A 19,510-nucleotide genomic window follows, 5' to 3' on the forward strand; every position below is an offset into this window, starting at 1 on the left:
AGGTTTTATAGGACAGAGAAGCTGGGGAAGCGAAGCCCCTGGGCTGGAGAGGTTTAGGGTAGGGAACAGGAGTAAGAAGAGCAGGCAGGAGCCAGGGTGCCAGCATGCACTTTGCTGATAGGCACCACAGTTAGCCATTTGTCCTGAGTTTCTTTGGGACCTGAGACCTGGAAGGAAGGAGAATGGCAAAGAAGACAGTTTGGAGTGCAGTCACCTGGCAGGAAGCAGCCACATGATTTATGCTGTAACGGGTAAGATTCACTGATATTTCCGTGTATTGGTGTATGTCCGTGTGAGGGTGTTACAGTTGTGAGCCACCATCTGGCTGGGTGCTGGGAATTGAACTCAGGTCCTTAGGTGTCAGTGCCCTTAACCCCTGAGCCATCTCTCCAGCCTCTGGCCCCCCACCCCAGACTTTTAAAGCGCTCCTCTCCGGGTCTTCTCTGTGGGCAGGCAAGGTCTTAGCCTGGGGGTGGGGGAGAAAAGTGTGGAATGCGGTGGGGCCTGACTGCGCCTGCGCAGCAGTGCGGCGCTGCTCCTCCCGTTGGTCCTCGCAGACCAACGCGCGGCTGCGACGTAGCCCCGTGGCCTTGACCAGCAGGGGGCAATAAGGAGTGGCCGGGTCGGGTGACGCAATATCAGCGGTCAGGGGTGGGAAGTGGCCGGCGCTGCCGATTTTGCGCACCCGATGCCTTGCTTTGGTGTGGCCTAGTGGGCCGGCGCGCCGCTGTGACGTAGTTCTGCGGGCGGTCCCTGATGCTGCAGCGCCCGCTGGTCGGGCTGGCAGTGGCCGCCCTGGGTCGCATCCGTGCGGACGGTGAGTGCGCTGAACTACTGACGGCTGGCTGCCCCAGGAGCGGGACTTGAGGCAGCGTGCGTCCCTTGCTTATGACCCTTGTTCTCATGGTGATACCTGGTGAACGTGTTTTCCGGGTCCCCAGAACGACAGGGATAGGCACGTGGAGTCCCAGCCGTCCGCAAATCCGCGCAGCCTGAGCCTCGCCGGTGCCCCTTCTCGGCGCCCTGCCCACTGGGCATCCAGGGCAGGCTCAAGCACTTGGCTTTACCTCTCCATCACTGCCGATGCTGGACTTCGGTGTCTGCAAGTGATGCAGGCCCTTTCTGACGCCTGGGTGTGAATGTTAGGGTTCGGCCTGTCACGGGTTGGGGTTTCTGAAACCGCCTATGGGATTAATATTCCCACCATCATTTTATCCAACGTGGAAGTGAGCGGGGGAAACGGTCTCGAGTGAGAAGGTTCCTTCTGGTAGTGGCTGGAGGAGGAGCAGGTGACATTAGCTACGTGGTACCTGAGGAGAAAGGGAGAAAGCAAATAAATGATTGGTCAGGCTTGGTTAGGGTTCAAGGAGAGAAGGAAGGAGGTGGGTGCTCCCCCAGATCACCTTCCAGGAGTCATAGGTTAGTTCTGGGAGCTACCACTAAGGCGGTTTCCTGTTTTGGCATTAAGGAGCAGATTTTCCTGCTATCCTAGTTCCTGTCTACCCAGTTTACCTCTGCCTTTACATATTAGACTTTTACATTCCAATGGTTGTTGCATCAGCCATTGCTGCGGTTTGCCTGGCCTTCCTTGGTCCAGTGCTGGATCTTTGTGTGTGTGTGGGTGGGGTGGGATGGGACACCACCAGTAGTTTTCTGGAGTAGTAAATTTGAGGCAGTATGTTTCTGTCCAGCCACACTTAAACTTTGTCTTCTGTCCTGACACATATAAAATATCCAGAAAACATGCTGAGGTAATTTGAAGAAGAGGCAGAAACCCAACAAAGAAGTGAAGGAAGAATGAGAGTGAGCTCTTGGAAGGCAGCTGTAGGAGGAAGACTTCTTGCAGCATCCCTGACTCTTCTGATTGGGCCCCAGTCTTCCCCACCACACCCTGTCCCAATTCTCTCTGGTCCTGAATGTTCTGGTCCTCAGTTTGCCTTGGCCTTTCCTCCAGTAGACCTCAGTCTCCCCTGCCCTATCTCCTATCCTCCCGGACTCTGCATGTGCTGGTCCCCAGCCCTGCCCCACCCATGTATTCCCTACATGTGCTGGGCCTTAGTGTCCTTTGCCCTACCTAACCCCATTCTCTCTGGGCCTGCTGGGTGAGCCTCATCTACCCTCAGTCTTCCCTGGCCCTGTTTCCTTAGTTTCCCTTCTATACAAGCGAGTAGATGACAAATCTTGCAATGTCCCAGGTCTTTCCGCTTTACTCTCCTTGGTTTCTGAACCCTTTTTATGTTCACTCTGCCTCATGATTATGGCATCCAGGACCCTGTTCAAGATTCAGCCTGTTCTTTCTTCTCCTCGATGGGAAGAGACACAGTGGAGTTGGGTAGTGCCAGGAGGGTGCAGCAGCCTGTTCATGGTTGGCTGCTAACCCTCCACCCTTACTTCTTTGAGAGGCTGTGGTCTGTCCATCTGTCTCAGGTAGAGGAATCACAGTGAAAATGCTTTGGCTGCTCTTGTTGGTGCTACTGTTGGAAGAAGCTCCTAAATTCTGGGGCTGGAATGTGTCACTCATATCTGCCTGGTGCTGTTTGTGTCTTCCTGTGACAGGAGAGGTTTGTGACAGATTTCTAGTCCTAGGGGGTCTAAGGTAAGGACAGGAAGAATCCTTGTAGGAAGTTGTATCTGGGGAATGTCTCAGCAGAGCATGCTCCCTCCCAGTGTTCCTGTGGAACTCTTACTTGCATCATGGCTTGTCTTACAGTTAGTGCTTGGGGCTCTTTGGGACTAGAAGTGCTAAAGAAGTGACATTTGGGACTAGAAGAGCTAAAGAGATTGGGGTCCAATGTTTCTTCAGTGGTCTCCTCAAAGTAAGTAGCCTTGAGGAGCACAAACTTCTGTAAATGTTAGTGCAAAGACTAGATCTGTAGTTTCTGACAATAGCTGAAGCCCTGTGGAGATGGAGTAAATGCCTGGTTACCTGACTGCTGACTATTGCCCCTCCATACTGACCCTGCCAGGCCACCACTGGGCTTGCTGTCTTCCATTGTACCACACAGTTAGCTAGCCAGGGTCATCTGGTGTGGTTTGTGTAGATCCAAGCAAGTGTAGTATCATAGAGGGTCACCAGGGCTAGCAAAGATCCACGAGCTGCTTGTACTAGGTGACACCTACTAGCACTCTTCAGAACCAAGGTGCCAACAGGGTGGACCTGCTTTCCTGTGCCTTGTTGTCTCTTATGGTTCAGCCCCAGGAGTACAGAAGTTGCACACTCCTGAAAGTCTGGGCTTGAGAGGTTAATTGGTTCAGCAGGGATGCAGCTGTCAAATGTGTGTGCATGTGCATGCCGGTGTCCATCTTCACTGTATCTGGTCATGGCCTACAACGTGAAGGGTTGGGGTTAAGTGAGGGCTCCCACAATTCCAGCAATGTGAGACTGGAATCTGGATGATACTAGCTCATCATTACTTATAGTTGGAAGCAGGGTATAGAGTGAGGGGCAAGTACAGACTGCTCCATTGTCTGATGGGACGGCAGATGATCTGTTTCACCCTTGCTTGTCCCTCATGCATGTCCTTTTATTGGCTCTTCAACCTGGGATCCTTTTCTCAGAAGCAAGCTTATTTGCTTGCTTGCTTGCTTTTCCTTCCTTCCCCTTCCTTCCTTTTTCCCTCCCTCCCTTCCTTCTTCCCTACTTGTTTTTTTTTTTTTTTAAATTTTTTTTTTTTTTTTTTTTTTTTTGAGACAGGCTTTCTCTCTGTAACAGTCCAGGCTGTCCTGGAACTCACATTGTAGACCAGGCTGGCCTTGAACTCACAGAGATCCACCTGTCTCTGCCTCAAGAGTGCTGGTATTAAAGGTGTGTGCTACCACTATCTGGCTCTCAGAAGCTTTCTTAACTCACGCACTTTGGAGCATCTCTCTTAGCTTTATCTTCTCCATCATCATGATACTTGTCCTCCTGTAAGTCTCAGATCCTATGTTCTCAGTCTCAGGAATACACCTGTGTGCACCGAGCCTACAAAGCCCCATGGTGAGCACTGCCTTGAGCTCCTTTTACGCTCAAGGGAACAGAGAGTTCCATCTGGAATGTGTACATGTAGAACCCATGTTGGCAGCTGCAGGTCACAACCTGTGGCCATCACAGAGAATTTGGAGTCAGGGGACTCCATCCTGATTTCCTGATACAGCAGGCAGACCAGAAGACAGCTTTGTAAGAGCTGCATTGTGTGGCTCGTAACGCACACTCTAAGGCTAGGTTGTGGAAGAAGCAGCAGGGCTCAATGACTAGGGAAGAGGATGTCTATGAAAAGGTGGTGAAGCCTCGAGCCCAGACAGAAAATAGCATACCGTGATAGTGTGATTGGGCTCATACACATTTGGCAGAAAGCCACAAGGGAGCAGAGTTTTATTGAGAGGCAGCACTGGTGATACTGAGTAAGTTTCCCTAGGTCCCTCTTACTATGTCTTTTTGATAGATGGTCCTATGTACTTCTCAAGGACATGTGCTTGCGTGTTAAATGTGTGTGTGTGTGTGTGTGTGTGTTTTCAATATGCATGTGTGATGTGCATGTGCTCGTGCTCCTGTGGGTGACAGAATACCAGCAACCATGATTTTGTAAGATTATCTCGTGGCCTACATTGAGGATTAAGAACACAAGACTTCTCTAAGCTGATGCCCTTCCTGTAGCCTGTGCTTTTTGGACCAGAGATTGTGTGGGGCCTCAACCTTACAGGCCAAAGGTACTTGGGTTGGCAGACAGCCCCTCCAGCTCCCAAATGCCTTCCTGGTGGTCTCCCTCTCCCTCAACCTCAAAAGAGAGCAGCAGCTCAGGTCTCAGCCCTGTGGTGAGTCTTCCTCATTTGCCAGTATATGCAGATGCTGCTCTGGTTACTTGGACAGGTGTAGGTCTCAGGAGCAGGACACATAACTTCCTTTTCCTTCTTGCACAGTGGAAGAACAGGGCTGATTGATCTCTTTGCAGGCAGGGCTGGGTGCCCCAGGGATTTATTGTTCAGAAGGGCGGGGTATGGGCTTGGTAGAGATTAGTCCCCTGTCCCTCAGTGTAGAGCAGCCTTTGACTCTTCCCAGGCTAACCACCGAGACTGCAACACATCAAGCAGGTGGGTGCCATCCTGGGGAGGCAGGAAGGCCATCATGGACAGGGTCCTGGCTGTGTACATGAGGGCCTGCTTAGAGACCAGCTGGTGGGAGGAAGAGGACTAAGGGAGCTTGGGAGCAGGTGAGATAAGGTGGTCCTAGGGTGATGCCAACAGAGTAAAGGAAGGAGGCTCAGGTCCCAGATCAGACTGTGATGGATGAGGTTTCTGCTATGCTTTCATACCCACCACAGCAGCTGCTCCTTTGCAGCAGCCCCTACCCGCAGCCGATGTCCATCCCTGAACCGCATTCACTTTTCCCTTGGGAGGCCAGGGGGCGCTATTTCAACTCTCGGCAGCAGCTTGTCCTTCCCAGACAAGTCAGAAAGAAGGTTGTACATCCAGTGGGAAGTTTTTTCCAAACTGGTTGGAACTGAACCGACTTGAGGATGCCATGTTTATAGGGACAGGGGCAGGGAATTTCTGTTTTCAGACTTGGAACTCCCAGTGGACGGTGTCATTTATGGGCACCAAAGCCCAGGCTGCAGTGTGAGGTCAGATTCTGGAGGGCAGCCTATATGGGGTGGGACCAGTGAGTGCCGCATTGTCTGTTTCTGGGTCACTTGGCCTGTGGACATCCTGTTGGGTGTGGGTGAGGCTGGATGTTGGAATCCTGTTGGCCTTCCTGCCTGTGTTTACCATCTTGCCGATTGACTGCTGTTGTGAGGAAGGTTCTCATTATATGGGGATGTTGCCCTTGGGAGTCCCTCATGCCACTGCCTCCTATAGCACAATGCCAGGGTACCAGCGAGGGCAGGACTTCTCATGTCTGGTGCCCTTCCTCTCACAGGCATGGCAGGACCTAGGCCAGTGGTACTGAGTGGGCCATCAGGTGCAGGGAAGAGCACCCTGCTCAAGAAGTTGCTCCAGGAACATGGCAGCATCTTTGGCTTCAGCGTGTCCCGTGAGTGGCCCAGGACCCTGAAGGGCAAGGAGCTCAGAGGCTATCCCAGCACTGGTCTACTCCTGGAGTTCCACATATATATAAAACCAGTCTAGGAGACGCTCTCCTCACTCTCCTCAACCCCATTACCCTCTCCCCAGGGCCTCTATCTAGAGTAAGCATCTTGGCCCCAGCGACCTCTTGAGATCTGTCTGGTGTGGGCTTTTCACTGGCTATGAGCACCACCTGCTGCTATACAACTAGAGAGCTGAGCAGGCCTTCAAGGGGAGACCCTGGGTAGGGCAGAAGGGTTGTACATCCACCCCCTCAGTGTGTGATAGATCTTTTTCCTAGATACTACACGGAATCCACGACCTGGTGAGGAAAATGGCAAAGGTGAGCTGGCCTGCTGATCCACGGGTCTCATGGATGAGCTGGTGTGTGTGTGGGCGGTCGGTGAGGGGCCATGGGGGGTTTGCTCTGTGCCTTGGCTGTAACAGCTCAGTCCCCAGCAGGAGAGTATCTCTTGCTTTCAGGTTAGTGACTTGATTAGAGTCTGTGTATCTTCTTCAGAGTGAGGGCTGGACTTCTGTCTGCCTGGAGTGTGGCAGGGATGTCCCACTTTCCTGTCCCTCAGTGAGGACAGTGGGGACAGTGGTGTCTGTTCCAGCCTGAATCTGCTATAGCAGTCCTGTGCAGGATGGAGAGAGGGATCAGGCCAGGCAGGTCTGGGTTTTGGGTATCCTCTGAAAAGTCCTCTTTCTCTCCAGATTACTACTTTGTGACCAGGGAGATGATGCAGCGTGATATTGCGGCAGGGGACTTCATTGAGCATGCTGAGTTCTCGGGGAACCTTTATGGGACAAGGTGGGCTGAGTTTGTTCTGGGGCCAGGATCAGGGATCAGGATAATCCCAGAAGTATGGCAGAAGGAAGCTCTCCTTCCTGTCCTCTCTGTCATATGATGTCCTCCCGGTCTCCCGCCTAGGCTGGGATGGCTTGCTTTCCCCCTAGTCTCTGAGCTTAGCTAATAGGCTCCAGGGGCAGGCAGGCCCAGTCATGCCCCAGGCTCATCTATCCTCAAGTCATCCTGTGTGGCAGGAGCCATATGAGATACTTGACATAGGTGAGGTAGGCAGTGAGAGACAGCTCAGGCCTGACCAAAAGCCCAAACTTTTTTGACTTTTGGCTGCAGGACAGGCACAAAGGACTATGCTGTCAGAGGGCCTGAAAGGGCTAAGGGTATGCTTGGATGTTCTGAGAAATGCAGAGGGTACTGGGTTCATTGAGCCTGTGCCCTGCCCAGGCCGGGCCCAGGATGGGCCTTGGAAAGGAAAGGGCTGAGTTTCTTTGAAGCTTTTGGAACCCTGGAAGGCTACCGGGGTTCGAGGTTTAGTAGGCAAGAACTCATGAGGGTTAAGGGCCAGGGTCATCCCTTGGGTCCCCTTGAATATCTGCTCACTGCTCTTCCCTGCTCCCAGCAAGGCGGCTGTACGGGCTGTGCAGGCCATGAACCGCATCTGCGTGCTAGATGTTGACCTACAGGGTGTGCGCAACATCAAGAAGACTGATCTACGTCCCATCTACATCTCTGTGCAGCCTCCCTCGCTGGATGTGCTGGTGAGTACCTGGTGTGGGGAGACCTGTAGGACAGGCCTTGAGACCTGGAGAATACTGACCCAACAAAGGCCTGCATTTCAGGAGCAACGATTGCGGCTGCGCAACACAGAGACTGAAGAGAGTTTGGCAAAGCGGCTGGCAGCTGCCCGGGCTGACATGGAGAGCAGTGAGTGCGGTCAGACCATTTGTACCTTCTGAGCATGTGGCCAGCCCATTCATCAGTAGACAGGGAGGACCAAGGGCAAAGATGGAGGAGTTCCAGACCTCTTTGTCTGCAGAGCCTTTGAGGGACCAGCCACACTTTACTGACTTGACAGTTTGTAGGCATCTTTTTTTGCAGCTGTGCTGTTGCTTCTGGGTCTGAGCTTGGCCCACATTCAGACATTGTCATTGAGACCTTTTGCTGTTTCCCTGTGTGCATACAGCAGCCTGTCACATGCAGTGCCAGTTCTAAATAGAGACCTAGGGAGGGGCAACGGTCCATACTCTACTACTTAGAACTTGGGAGCAAGTCCAGCTGTGGTTCTCTAGAGGAAGGGAAGGAAGAACTCCAACCAGCCCTGGCCATCTTACTATAGTGGCAGAGTAGCCATAGTCAGATAGCAGATTGTTTCAGTGTTGTAAGCCCGGAAGGGGCCAAATTCCATGTGTTCCTGACCCTTGTCTTGTCTCATTTCCAGGCAAGGAGCCTGGCTTGTTTGACCTGGTGATCATCAATGACAACTTGGATAAAGCCTATGCAACGTTGAAGCAGGCACTCTCTGAGGTGGGTCCCTCTCTTGGGGCAGTCCCCTGCACAAGCCATCCCATGAGTCCAACAAAGCCTGCTGAGGCCAGAGCTCACACCCTTGCTGTCCTAGAAGTAGCTGAGGCTCTGCCAGTTGCCAGACTGATCAAGTCAAAGCGCAAAGTCCAAGAGTCTCTGGGGGCCAGGGGAGGCTATGAGACCCAACCCTCCCTGGTTCCCTGCTTCTCCTGACTTTCTGCTTTCCTTCTTCCTTGGCAGGAAATCAAGAAAGCTCAGGGAACTGGCCATGCCTGAGGGCCTGCTTCATTCCAGAGTGATACCTGTGCCCCAAATCTGCCTGGGTTATGAGGTGGGGTGATCTCTGCCAAGACACCAAGGACTTGTAATAGGCTTCCACTGTGGAGTAGGAGGAGCTGCCCCTTGTCTGGCCTCATGGTGGCGCTTCATCCTGTGCTGGCTTGCTGAAGCTGAAGGACTCTGAAATGCACCCACATTTATTCTCCCAGGGCTGCCCCTGTCCCTATCTCTGTTCTCCTGCTGGAGCAGGACTGACAAACTAATAAAGTAACTATTGGGTTAGTGTCAGAGCTCTCCACACTGGGCCTATGACCCTTGGCTGCCCACTCCTATCTGGTCAGCCCATATGAAGGGTGCCAAGGGGGTTCTGCATAGGCGTCTGATGGGTCCACCAGTCATCAGAATGCTGGTTAGGATTGATTGTGATCACTTCTTTACCTTAGAGCCAGTTGACTGGGATAGCCAGCATGGATTGGAATGGGGCTTAGCCCTAGAGAACCTGGTATTGCTGCCTCTGAGCTGTTTCTGAGCCATTTGGTACCCAGAGTGACAGGCACCACAGTTCAGGAAAGAAAGTGCCTAGCCACAGGAGAAGAGCATGAATCCTGAGGCCCATAATGCTGGCCCTTGAACCTTTGGGTGCTGTGTGCTCTTGTCCTTGTGTATAGCCAGCCAAGCCCCAAGGAAGGGCAAGTGGACTCTGTCTGTCTAGTAGAGGGCAGAGCCTGGGGCCTTTGTAGAGGTTCCAGATTCTGAGCTTGAGCTTACAGCGGGGTGTAGCATTCCTGAGAGAGAAGTCTGTAAGTTGAGGGCTGCTGTCCCTCCCCTCCTGCCCAAGATGAGACATTCTGAGTATCTGGTCCTGCTGTCCTCCCCTCTTCCTCTGGGCTCTCAGCCCAGGCTGCCGGGCTCCGCCCAAGAGAGCAATCCCTGCAGTGAGGGCAGTGGTTGTTGCCAGCTACCCCCACCCCGGTGGTCAGCCATAGCTCTCCCTTGTGCATCTCCAGGTGAGGCCGCTCCTGGGACAGGACTTGGGCAGATTAGGTGGATATGGGTGTGAAAAGGGCAGGTAGGTACTCAGCAGAAGTAACCCGAGAGACTGGGGAGTCCTGGGCTGTCTCCAAAAGTGCAGATGTTCCTCAAGAAGGGTGAGCCAGAACTTTCTGGACCTCAAGTGGAGGCCAGGGAGGAGGAGGGCCAGGACCTGCCTGGGCCCCAGTGGGCCTGTCTAGCTCCTCACTGCTCCACCCCCAGGGACAATCATGGATTCAGACCCTGGGGGGAACAATGGAGCCCTTGAGGGCCTCTCCTCCACCCCCCATTGTGCTTGGTGGTGAGAGGTGGCCCTAGCCCGGCAGTATGCCCTCAGTGAGGACCAGCATCCAGCCGGCAGGTGGAAGGGCTCAGACAGAGGCTTGCATTTCCATCCTGGAGAAGGTAGGGAGGGCATTGCTGGGGCTGCAGATAGGCCAGGCCTTGTCTGGTGCATACTCTGATGGTTAATATGGAGTTCCCCAGGCTCCGTATCCTCACTGGCCTCTCAGGCTCTGGGGGATGGGAGGGGGTGTCACAGGCAGTGCTACCCTTAATACCCTGTATTAAGTAAGGGACCTTGGGGTATCCATCAGCTCAGGTCCAGCTGGCTTCTCGGCTCTTCTTGGGTAATTACACCCATGGTAGGGGGAGACGAACTAACTGGTGAGCCTAGGGTACACTCAGTACCTCCCTCAGCAGCTGAGACCCCTCAGGCTGTTGTAAGATGGGCCAGTCTACCTCAGCCAGTTGCATTGTGTCCAGGGGATCAGTATGGGCACCAGGCCCAGTCTACTCACACTGAACAAACTTATTTGTTATCCACTTGCCTGCTGCCAAGCACACCCTCTCAGCAGCTGAACCTGTGCAACTGCTGTTGGGTTAGTATGGCCCTGTCCCTAGCACAGAAGCCTTGATGCCACAGAAGTTTGTTCTAAGTCTTTCCCTGCCTGCCTGCTATGTCCAGGGACTGCAGAGAGGGAGATCTGAGGATGAGCAGCCAAAACCAGAGGTACCAAGTTCAAGGATGGGGTGGGGTCCTCCCCAGGAGGTCCTGCTGCCTATTGGCTGGAGTTGCTATTGTATGGGGAAGGCTCCTTGGACCCAGCTAGGGAATAAGTCACAGAGGTGGGCAGGGGAACCTGGCTCAGCTGTGGGAGGGGCTGGTGGATGTGGCTGGAGGACTGAGGAGGGACAAGGATCAGGGTGAGTGAACTTTCTACAAGGAATTGGGCACAAATGTATTCCCTGGGCAATTCCAAATGAAGCCATGTAGATTCTGGTGGTGCCTACCCAGGCCAGCATCTCTGTTTCTGGAATGCAGTTTAGCTGAAGGCAGCTTTTAACCTGTAGGAGTTATCCAGACTCAGAGTTGTGACTCTTTCATACCAGGCCCAGACTGGCCCATCTAGTTTTCTGGTTCCTACAGCTGGATATTATTCAGGTAGTGCTGCCTGCTTGAGCTCCCAGGAGGGTGGCTCTGGTGTGAGTGAGGAAAGGAGGCAGGTGAGGTTCCATAGGTCCTAGGGGGAGGAGGTGGGTAGTTTCTACTGGATACCTAGGGCTTGAGACCTGGTATGCCAAGACCTAATGCTCGTTGGCCACAGTAACTATCATTGCGCCCCTCATGAGGGTTTCTTGATAGCCCTGAGGGACAACTGAGAAGCTCTCCCCTACACACACATACACCAAACTAAGTTACTGGCCACATGTTTACTGACACACTGGGCCACACACCATGCTAACTTCAGGGCTCAGGGCCTAGGGCTGGATATATGAAAGAACTGATTACAGTAGGGGATACCACTCCTATACCTGGAGAGGCTTTCCAGAACAGGCAAGGGCTGAATGAGCTATGTATTGTGTGGGTGACACCCCAAGGTAAAGCATATCACCACCACCACAGGGCCTAATTCTAGACCAAAATGTAGGAGGTTCTTTGGGACAGGAGTTCCTGTGAATGCTGGGGATGGTGCTGTATCTTCAACATGTTCAAAGTCACAACAGAATGGATAACAGTACAGAAAAGTACCCAGAGGACATCATACTACCCCAGGCCCCATTAGCATGAAACGTTACCAGTGCTGCCTTTGCTAGCTGAAGGTCACAATCCAGGTGATTCTTACATTCCCTTGGCTCCTCCTGACACCAGGATACCTCTTGGAATATAGTCCCTTTGTCTTAGTTACTTACCCATGGCTACTTGAACACCACCCTAGTATTTTGTAGGGTGCCCCTCTCAGAAAATGACCTGTGTTTTCTCTTACTTTGATGGGGTTATGGGTTTCAGGAAGAATACTGAAAAGGTGATGAGCCATCTTTATAGATGGTGTCAACAGGACTTAATGGTCACGTTGCCTTGATTCAGGTGTCACTGCAAATGAGCAAGTCCCTCTGATTTGATGTTGCCACCCACATGCAACCAGTGAAGTGGCGTGTGTGCTTCCTATTCCTATGTAGACTGTTTCTGAGAATGGTTGGTAGTTCTGCACCGAGGCAGGGGATGTTTCTCTCCTCAGCCTGGTTATTGTGTTGGATACATGGATCCAACATGAAGTTGCTGTCATCTAGGGTATCTATAGCCAAAGCTGCAGCTTGTAATCTTACTTAGGGTATTGGTTAGATGTTTGCAGCTTAGTGTGACCAATCCACATATCAATCGATGTTCATGAGTGTGTTAGCACGCTCTTCCTCTGAGCTTGCTCCACGCTCGTTTCCTCTAACTAGCCATCTATCAGCTACTTCCCCCAGCGATTCCCATTTTCTCATTGGATGAGAAGTTAGAAACTAGAGCCTGGGACCTAGATAGGTCCTTTGTTTATTTTGTAACTGGGGCTTGAGAAAAGGGTTTCAGTGTAGTTCAGGCTGGCATCAAACTCACCATGTAGCAGAGGGTGACCTCAAAACCTTGGTCATCCTACATCTACTTCCAAAGTACTAGAATTATAGGCAGCATGAACATACCCATCTCAGAAAATGCTCTTACTCAAAAATTTATGCAGTCAGGGCCCTTCAAAGGACAACCAGAGCACACGTACACGTCACAGGTTTCCATGGTGTGTCTGTAAGTATTCTCTCAGAGCCTGCCTTTACCAAGCTAAACACAAATGCATCCTGGAGTCCCTAGCACATAGATGGTGTCAGAAAATTAACCCTTATAGTGATTGGGAAGCATCTGATGGTCAGGCTAGAGTAATGAGTGTGCACAGGTGCAAATTCTCTCTCTCTCTCTCTCTCTCTCTCTCTCTCTCTCTCTCTCTCCCTCTCTCTCTTTCTCTCTGTTTATAAAACTTGTACGATGGATGGTTGTGTTTGCAGTCAGGGAAAGGCAGCAGGTGAGATTGTAGAAGGAGCCAACTGAGGAATGGACAGAGCATTTGGTGAAGTGGCTAGGTGAGAACCTGGTGTGTGTCCTAGTCAGAAGTCACTGGAGGAGCCGAGCAAGGCACATGTCTAAAAATCCCAGCACTTGCCAGGTAAAGGGTGGAGGATGAAGAGTTCAAGGTCATCTTAACTCTTACAAATCAGTACATAAGGAGTCTGAAGTCTGCTTGTGCCATATGAAACTTTGTCTTTAGAAAAAGCCATTGAAGGGCAGCAGGGGTAATCTGGTCGGTGTGTGTTCTAAAGTGCCCCAGTGGGCATGGAGCCAAGTTTATAGGGAAGAGGGAAGCAGCTGGGACTAGAGGGCCAGTGACCTGCTGGTGCAAGTGGCAAGTGTGGGGGGGTTCAAGGTTTACTGATGGACCCAAGATGTGCGGGAGACAGCAATTCAAGTAAAGTAATCCAAGGGTGGAGAAGTCACTTTAGAGGACAGATTGAGAGGCGTCTACTGGTGTCCCAGTGCCAGGGCTAGGCAGGAAAGAGTTACAGGCTAGAGGTTCAAGTTTGGAAGTCTCCCTGTATATGGCCTGAGCACAGGGCTCTTGTTTTTTTCCAGGGCAACTCTACAACCACAGCACTTCTTAGTGCCATGCTCAGGAGTGAATAGCTGTGACTGTGCAAACATGCATTGAATGACAGGTCCTTCCAAAGCAAAGTCCCATTGTCTGCCCAGGACCAAAGTCATCCCAGGACCAAGCTTCAATGTCTCTGTTGTTGCCTGTTCACATAGGAGTAGGTATACTGGAGAAATGGCAAGCTGCCAAACAAGGCTTTAACAGAGATCCAGTTGTTAAATACTACACACTGCTAGGCAGGTCTACCCAGGAACTGCTGGTTTCAGATCCTGCTGGTAAGCCTTTGGCTCCTATGACTGAGGTCTCAAGTGGGGGCTAAGACTGAAGCTGAGATAAGAGAGTTGAATCTACTCCTGAGAGGGCACTAGGTAGCCCCACTGCATGTCCATAGCTGAGGCAGAGAGGTAGGTGTAACAGCCTGTGAATGTGCATGTGTGGGTGTGGTTCTTTCTTGCTGTGGGAGTATGCATGTATTCCTATGTGTGCATGTGTAAGTGGTCATGTGAGCTCACTCTTTATGAATGAGCATTTGGATATATGTCTTGATTCTTTACATGAGTGGTTGAGTTGTTAAATAAGTGTATACAAGTGTTGGTATATATGAATGTGTGCCAGCATGTGTGTGCACATGTATATTTATGAATTACACATCTTTGTGTATACATTTATGTTTGAATGCATATGAGTATACATTATGTCTATGTGTACCTGTGTGCATATGAAGATAACTGTGTATGTTGTATTGCATATGAATGTTTGCATATATAACACACAGACACACACACTTGCGTGTGCATGTGTGTATGTGCATGGGGATTTGCGTGTCTCTGATTGCCTACATGTGGTCCCAAGAGGGGATTCACAGATGTGAGGATATGGGGGCATTTCCTCAGGAACCCCTGTTGTCCTGCTGGCTGCCCCCTTTTCCTGTCCTGAGGGGAGAGGCCCTAGCTACATAAAGAGGCCTGGAGCCACCACTCCTGATGCTGGTCCATACCTGCTGCTGCTACCACCTAAGCCCTGCCAGGGGGAGGGAGCCTGGAGTGTCAGTGTTGAATGCTTGGGGAACTCCTGCCCCAAACCTTCTCAGGAGCAGGTACTAACTCTGGTAGCTGTGAGGAGGGAGGGTGGGTATTGAGGAACCACAGAGCCCTTCTCTGATACATGTCTGTTGTAGAATGAGTTGGTTTAGATGTCGCCATCTCTGAGGCTCACAGGTGACCAAGTGTGGCTGTGTATCAGTCTGTAGCCTCACCAGAAGTAGTCCTTCCTGGACAGATCTGGGACTGTCCAGGGGATTAGGACCTGGGGCTGGATAAAGAGCCTGGATGGTCTATGAGCAGTGGGAGGGGTAGCTGACAGGCTAAGTGCTATAAGACTACTAGCAAAGGGCTTGGGGAGGATAACGGTCAATTATGGAAGAGACTTCCAGAGCTGCTTGCAGGGTGTGGAAGGAGAAAGGCTGGAGTTGGAAACTAAAGCATTGGGGAGGGCTGGGGCCAAAAGGTATGTATGTATGGTTTGGAGATGGGGCCCCTCAGGACTATGGGGTACTGTTCTGACCACAAGGTCTGAGAAGCAGCAGAGGTTGTGAAGGCCTGAGTGCCTGGCAGCCTTAGGGTAAGCCCTAAGAGAGTGGCATCCAATCTGGAGCTGAGCTGGACTGGAGCTGCCCGGTTTCCCTCTCTGCCAATAAAGGCAGCACACAGTCTCTTTGGCTGGGGTCCCAGGGACAAAGGTGCACTCCCACAAGTTGGAGCTTTCTTGGAAAGCCTTAGGAAAGAAGATAGGAAGGGCAGGAGCAGGGTTCAGTGGGAGATGTTCTGTCCGCATCCTTAGCACATAGGGTGAGGATACAGATGAGGAAGACCTTTTCTGCAAAGTAATGAGCTCCAGGTTGTCTGGCGTGTGTAAGTAGGACACAATTGCTGGATGAGCCTGCAGGCACCTCAATTCTGGGCCCCCCAGCAGTTGCCAGTTACCCCCTGTTCACCACCAATCATCATACATGCCTGTAGGTCCCACCTGCTCGCTCCCATGACCAACATGAGCTGGAGCTTCCTGACGCGACTGCTGGAGGAGATCCACAATCATTCCACCTTCGTGGGCAAAGTGTGGCTCACTGTGCTAGTGGTCTTCCGAATTGTACTAACGGCTGTGGGTGGTGAGTCTATCTATTCGGATGAGCAATCCAAGTTCACCTGCAACACGCGACAGCCGGGCTGTGACAATGTCTGCTATGATGCCTTTGCTCCCCTGTCGCACGTGCGCTTCTGGGTCTTCCAAATCGTGGTCATCTCCACACCTTCGGTCATGTACCTGGGTTATGCAGTCCATCGCCTGGCGCGTGCCTCTGAGCAGGAGCGCAGACGCGCCCTCCGTCGTCGCTCTGGCCCCCGGCGTGTGCCCAGGACGCAGCTGCCACCGCCACCTCCTGGCTGGCCAGACACGACTGATCTGGGAGAGGCAGAGCCCATGCTGGCGCTGGAAGAGGAAGAGGATGAGGAGCCCGGGGCGCCTGAGGGCCCTGGGGAAGACACCGAGGAGGAGCGCGCAGAGGATGTGGCTGCCAAGGGGGGCGGAGGTGATGGCAAAACGGTGGTCACTCCTGGCCCTTCCGGGCAGCACGACGGGCGGCGGCGCATCCAGAGGGAGGGCCTGATGCGCGTGTACGTGGCCCAGCTGGTGGTAAGGGCGGCCTTCGAGGTGGCCTTTTTGGTGGGCCAGTACCTGCTGTATGGCTTCGAGGTGCCGCCCTTCTTTGCCTGCAGCCGCCAACCTTGCCCACACGTGGTGGACTGCTTCGTGTCGCGGCCAACCGAGAAGACGGTCTTCCTGCTGGTCATGTATGTGGTCAGCTGCCTATGCCTGTTGCTCAACCTTTGTGAGATGGCTCACCTGGGCCTCGGCAGTGCGCAGGACGCTGTGCGCGGCCGTCGGGGAGCCTCAGCGCCTGTTCCTGGTCCCGTGCCGCGCCCGCCACCCTGCGCTTTCCCGACCGCCGCCGCCGGCCTGGCTTGCCCTCCGGAATACAGCCTAGTGGTGCGCGCCGCTGAGCGGGCGCGGGCGCACGACCAGAACTTGGCTAACCTGGCCCTGCAGGCACTGCGCGATGGGGCGGCAGCGGCGGCGGTGGCTGTGGATCGGGACAGCCCGCCATGTTCAGGGCTCAATGCAGCCTCCAGGGGGGCACCCAGGGCGGGTGGCCCAGCTTCTGGAACCGGTAGTGCCACATCAGGGGGCACCGTTGGGGAGCAGGGCCGGCCCGGGGCTCAGGAACAGCTAGCTACGAAGGCCAGGGCTGGCTCTGAGAAGGGCAGTACAGGCAGCAGGGATGGCAAGGCCACAGTGTGGATCTGAAGGCACTGGGGAGAGTTCAGGGAGTGCCTGGCATGAAGGTTCAATGGAAATCTTTCTGTCTTCAACCAATGGCCGCTGACAGATCCCCTTAGGGGCCTTTAGAAGAGGAAGCAGAAGACCCTTAAAGGGGACTGGCTGGGAACCTCCCTGCAGGATGGGAAGGGGAGTCACCGGGGTCTTATCTGTATCCCCTGAGGGGGGGGGATGGGACAGAGCTGTGTCCTCGGGACTGTCCCACTAGGCTGTTAAGCAGGACAACCCCTCCCTGGACCTGCCAGCCCTTCCATCTAGGTTCTCCTGCAGCTTCCCCATAGGATGGAGGTGTCTGGCAGGAACCGTTTGGGGACTGTGCTTATCCTCATTACAGCAGCAGATGGATTCCTCACCCACCCAACCTCTGCCCTTACAGAGCCAGCTAGCTCCCAGGTCAGGGACAAGCAGACAACAGCCTTGGTCTACTCCCAGCTCTTGATTCCCTGTTTGTGGCAACTGAATGAGACCTGAAGGAGACCTGGGCTGAGTACAGCCTCCTCTCCCTGAGCTGAGGTAGCCTGGCCTGGGCCATTTCTAGAACATCCTGGAAGTTCTGTCATGCCTTGCTGCTGAGATCCACAAGGCTGTGGTCCAGGGCTATGGTTTTGGTCATGTTGAAAAAATTAGAGCTCTGGGGAGCCTGTCCCCATCTTTTGTGCCCCTCCCCCTGTTTTAAAGCCAACTTTCAGAACAAATGAAATAAAGTAAAACTAACTTTTGTTTACAGCTGAGTATATATGTGTGCTTATATGTCTGATGGTCACTGTGGACCAGCATGTGTGTAACTATGTGTTGTGGGTCAGTGTCTGAGCATTCAGAAATGTATTCATTATAGTTCATTGCGGGGAGATAATTTAATTGCAGAGAGACTGGAAGAGGAGACCCCTCCTCAGGGATAGGCTTGAGAATAAAGCTGGAGACCAAACCCTGGAGGTCATCAGACCTATGATGGTGCCACTTGGTGCCAGGCAGCATGCCAGGGTTGGGTGGTAGGGCTTGGTGGAGCACACAGATGTCAGAAACAAAGAACAGTCAGGCAGAAGGTCAGCCTGCAGCTCAGGGGACAGAGGTGGTCCATCTTGGGCTGGAGGTGTAGTGTTGGTCAGGACAGGGATGTTGACTTTATAAATGTGTGGGAGAGCAGGGGATAGGACAACACAAGCCACTCTTAGCCAGGGGCCATTTCAGAGCAGACTCCAGGTGACCAGCTGCCTATGAGGACCAGGACAGCACTGCTCTTCCCAGCTACACATCCCTCCCTGGAGTCCCTGAGCCAGGCTCAGTTCAGCCTCAGTCTAACCTCAGCGTGCCTGGAGTCAGACATAGCAGGCCCAGTTCCTTTCCTTCTGGAGCCCACATACCTGTTCCCAGGTCTCAAGAGAGCCCACTCCCAGTGAACCCTGCCTTCAGGTGAACCCCACCTCTTGTGAACCTAGACCTCAGCTGAATCTTAGCCCCTGGCGCATCTGGCATCCAGGAGAACCCTGCCTAGTCTAGGCTGAGCTTCAGCTGACCCTCACCTCTAGGTGAGCTCCTGCTTCAGGCTGAGTGAGGTTTATCCCTAGGAAATCACAGAAGGCCGTGTTGGGCATGGAGCTTCAGGAGGGAGGGTAAATCCAGCCCAAAGCAATGTCTCTCAGAGTGGGGTCTAGTGGGGTCCAGGGGACTTGGCTGATGGTGCCTCTGCTGGGAAGCATCCCTGTTACAAGCCATTTGTGAATGTGGGGTTGGGTTATTGGAATGTCATCGCAGAGTGGAGACTGGGACTCTGCTGGGGGAGGGGCAGCTCTTTCCCTCCTACCTGTTTGTTCTAGTTAGGCCTTCACCTGATTGGACAAGTCCTACCCGACTTTGCTTGGTCTACTGACTCAAATGTCATTTATCTCACAGAGAAACACTCTCCCAGACACACCCAAAACATCACTTTTAATCAGTTATTCTTTGCTGACACTGGTAAGCATATAGAGTCTGATAACGCGGTAGGTGTCTATGGCTTGTAATGGTCAGAGCAGGCTATTGGTGTGCCTGTCTCTAGAAATTCATTTTGTAATTTTTTTTTTTTTTTTAGTGTTGGAGCCTTCAGGCTGTTCTCCACTACTTTTTCCCCCTCTTTCTTTGTTCCTTTTTTTCTTTTTTCTCTTTCTTTTTTCTTCTCTCTCTCTCTTTTTGAGACAGAGTTTCTCTGTGTAGCCTTTGCTGTCCTGGAACTCACTCTGTAGACCAGACTGGCCTTGAACTCACAGAGATCCACCTGCCTCTGCCTTCCAAGTGCTCGGATTGAAGGTTTGCTACTTTTTAAATGAAGTATGTGAACAACTGTAAATTACAACATAACAGTTGACAGGTATCTAGGCCTGTGGTCCAGCCTAGTGAGAGAGATAGAGTAAGGTAGTTTCCTTTTTAGACAGAGGAGGGCAACTGGCAGAGCCAGTTTCTCAGTGGGTTCTATGCAGAGGCCTCAAGGTTTACAAGG

The 19,510-nt window shown here is 52.6% G+C and overlaps 2 protein-coding genes across 6 annotated transcripts; both read left to right on the forward strand.

Annotated features, from left to right (window-relative positions):
* The first annotated feature begins 652 nt into the window (after positions 1-652).
* Positions 653-8,905, forward strand: Guk1 (guanylate kinase 1). Of its 2 annotated transcripts, XM_051180570.1 has the most exons (8): positions 653-817; positions 5,897-6,010; positions 6,344-6,385; positions 6,760-6,856; positions 7,470-7,608; positions 7,690-7,774; positions 8,289-8,374; positions 8,615-8,901. In XM_051180570.1, the coding sequence occupies exons 1-8, from the start codon at positions 757-759 to the stop codon at positions 8,648-8,650; spliced, it is 660 nt and encodes a 219-aa protein (XP_051036527.1). In that variant the 5' UTR covers positions 653-756; the 3' UTR covers positions 8,651-8,901. The 2 variants fall into 2 exon arrangements, with proteins under 2 accessions (XP_051036527.1, XP_051036528.1); XM_051180571.1 differs by lacking the exons at positions 5,897-6,010; positions 6,344-6,385 and having other exon boundaries at positions 686-817; positions 8,615-8,905.
* A 343-nt stretch (positions 8,906-9,248) lies between these two features.
* Gjc2 (gap junction protein gamma 2) lies at positions 9,249-17,199 on the forward strand. Of its 4 annotated transcripts, none has more exons than XM_051180575.1 (2): positions 9,249-9,660; positions 15,663-17,197. In XM_051180575.1, the coding sequence occupies exon 2, from the start codon at positions 15,682-15,684 to the stop codon at positions 17,002-17,004; it is 1,323 nt and encodes a 440-aa protein (XP_051036532.1). In that variant the 5' UTR covers positions 9,249-9,660; positions 15,663-15,681; the 3' UTR covers positions 17,005-17,197. The 4 variants fall into 4 exon arrangements, with proteins under 4 accessions (XP_051036532.1, XP_051036531.1, XP_051036530.1 ...); XM_051180574.1 differs by lacking the exon at positions 9,249-9,660 and adding an exon at positions 9,997-10,090 and having other exon boundaries at positions 15,663-17,196; XM_051180573.1 differs by lacking the exon at positions 9,249-9,660 and adding an exon at positions 10,270-10,697.
* The last annotated feature ends 2,311 nt before the right edge of the window (positions 17,200-19,510 follow it).

Source organism: Phodopus roborovskii, unplaced genomic scaffold (assembly GCF_943737965.1).
Source record: "Phodopus roborovskii unplaced genomic scaffold, PHOROB, whole genome shotgun sequence".
NCBI lineage: Eukaryota > Metazoa > Chordata > Mammalia > Rodentia > Cricetidae > Phodopus > Phodopus roborovskii.

What these genes read in the sequence shown, in the direction of transcription:
- Guk1 (XM_051180570.1), top strand. Translation starts at nt 757, where the DNA reads ATGCTGCAGCGCCCGCTGGTCGGGCTGGCAGTGGCCGCCCTGGGTCGC. An exon ending in TGGTGAGGAAAATGGCAAAG is followed by an intron (nt 6,386 to 6,759) that starts GTGAGCTGGCCT and finishes CTTTCTCTCCAG; the next exon opens with ATTACTACTTTGTGACCAGG. An exon ending in GGGAACCTTTATGGGACAAG is followed by an intron (nt 6,857 to 7,469) that starts GTGGGCTGAGTT and finishes CCCTGCTCCCAG; the next exon opens with CAAGGCGGCTGTACGGGCTG.
- Gjc2 (XM_051180572.1), top strand. Translation starts at nt 14,628, where the DNA reads ATGCTGGTCCATACCTGCTGCTGCTACCACCTAAGCCCTGCCAGGGGG. An exon ending in CCAAACCTTCTCAGGAGCAG is followed by an intron (nt 14,741 to 15,662) that starts GTACTAACTCTG and finishes ACATGCCTGTAG; the next exon opens with GTCCCACCTGCTCGCTCCCA.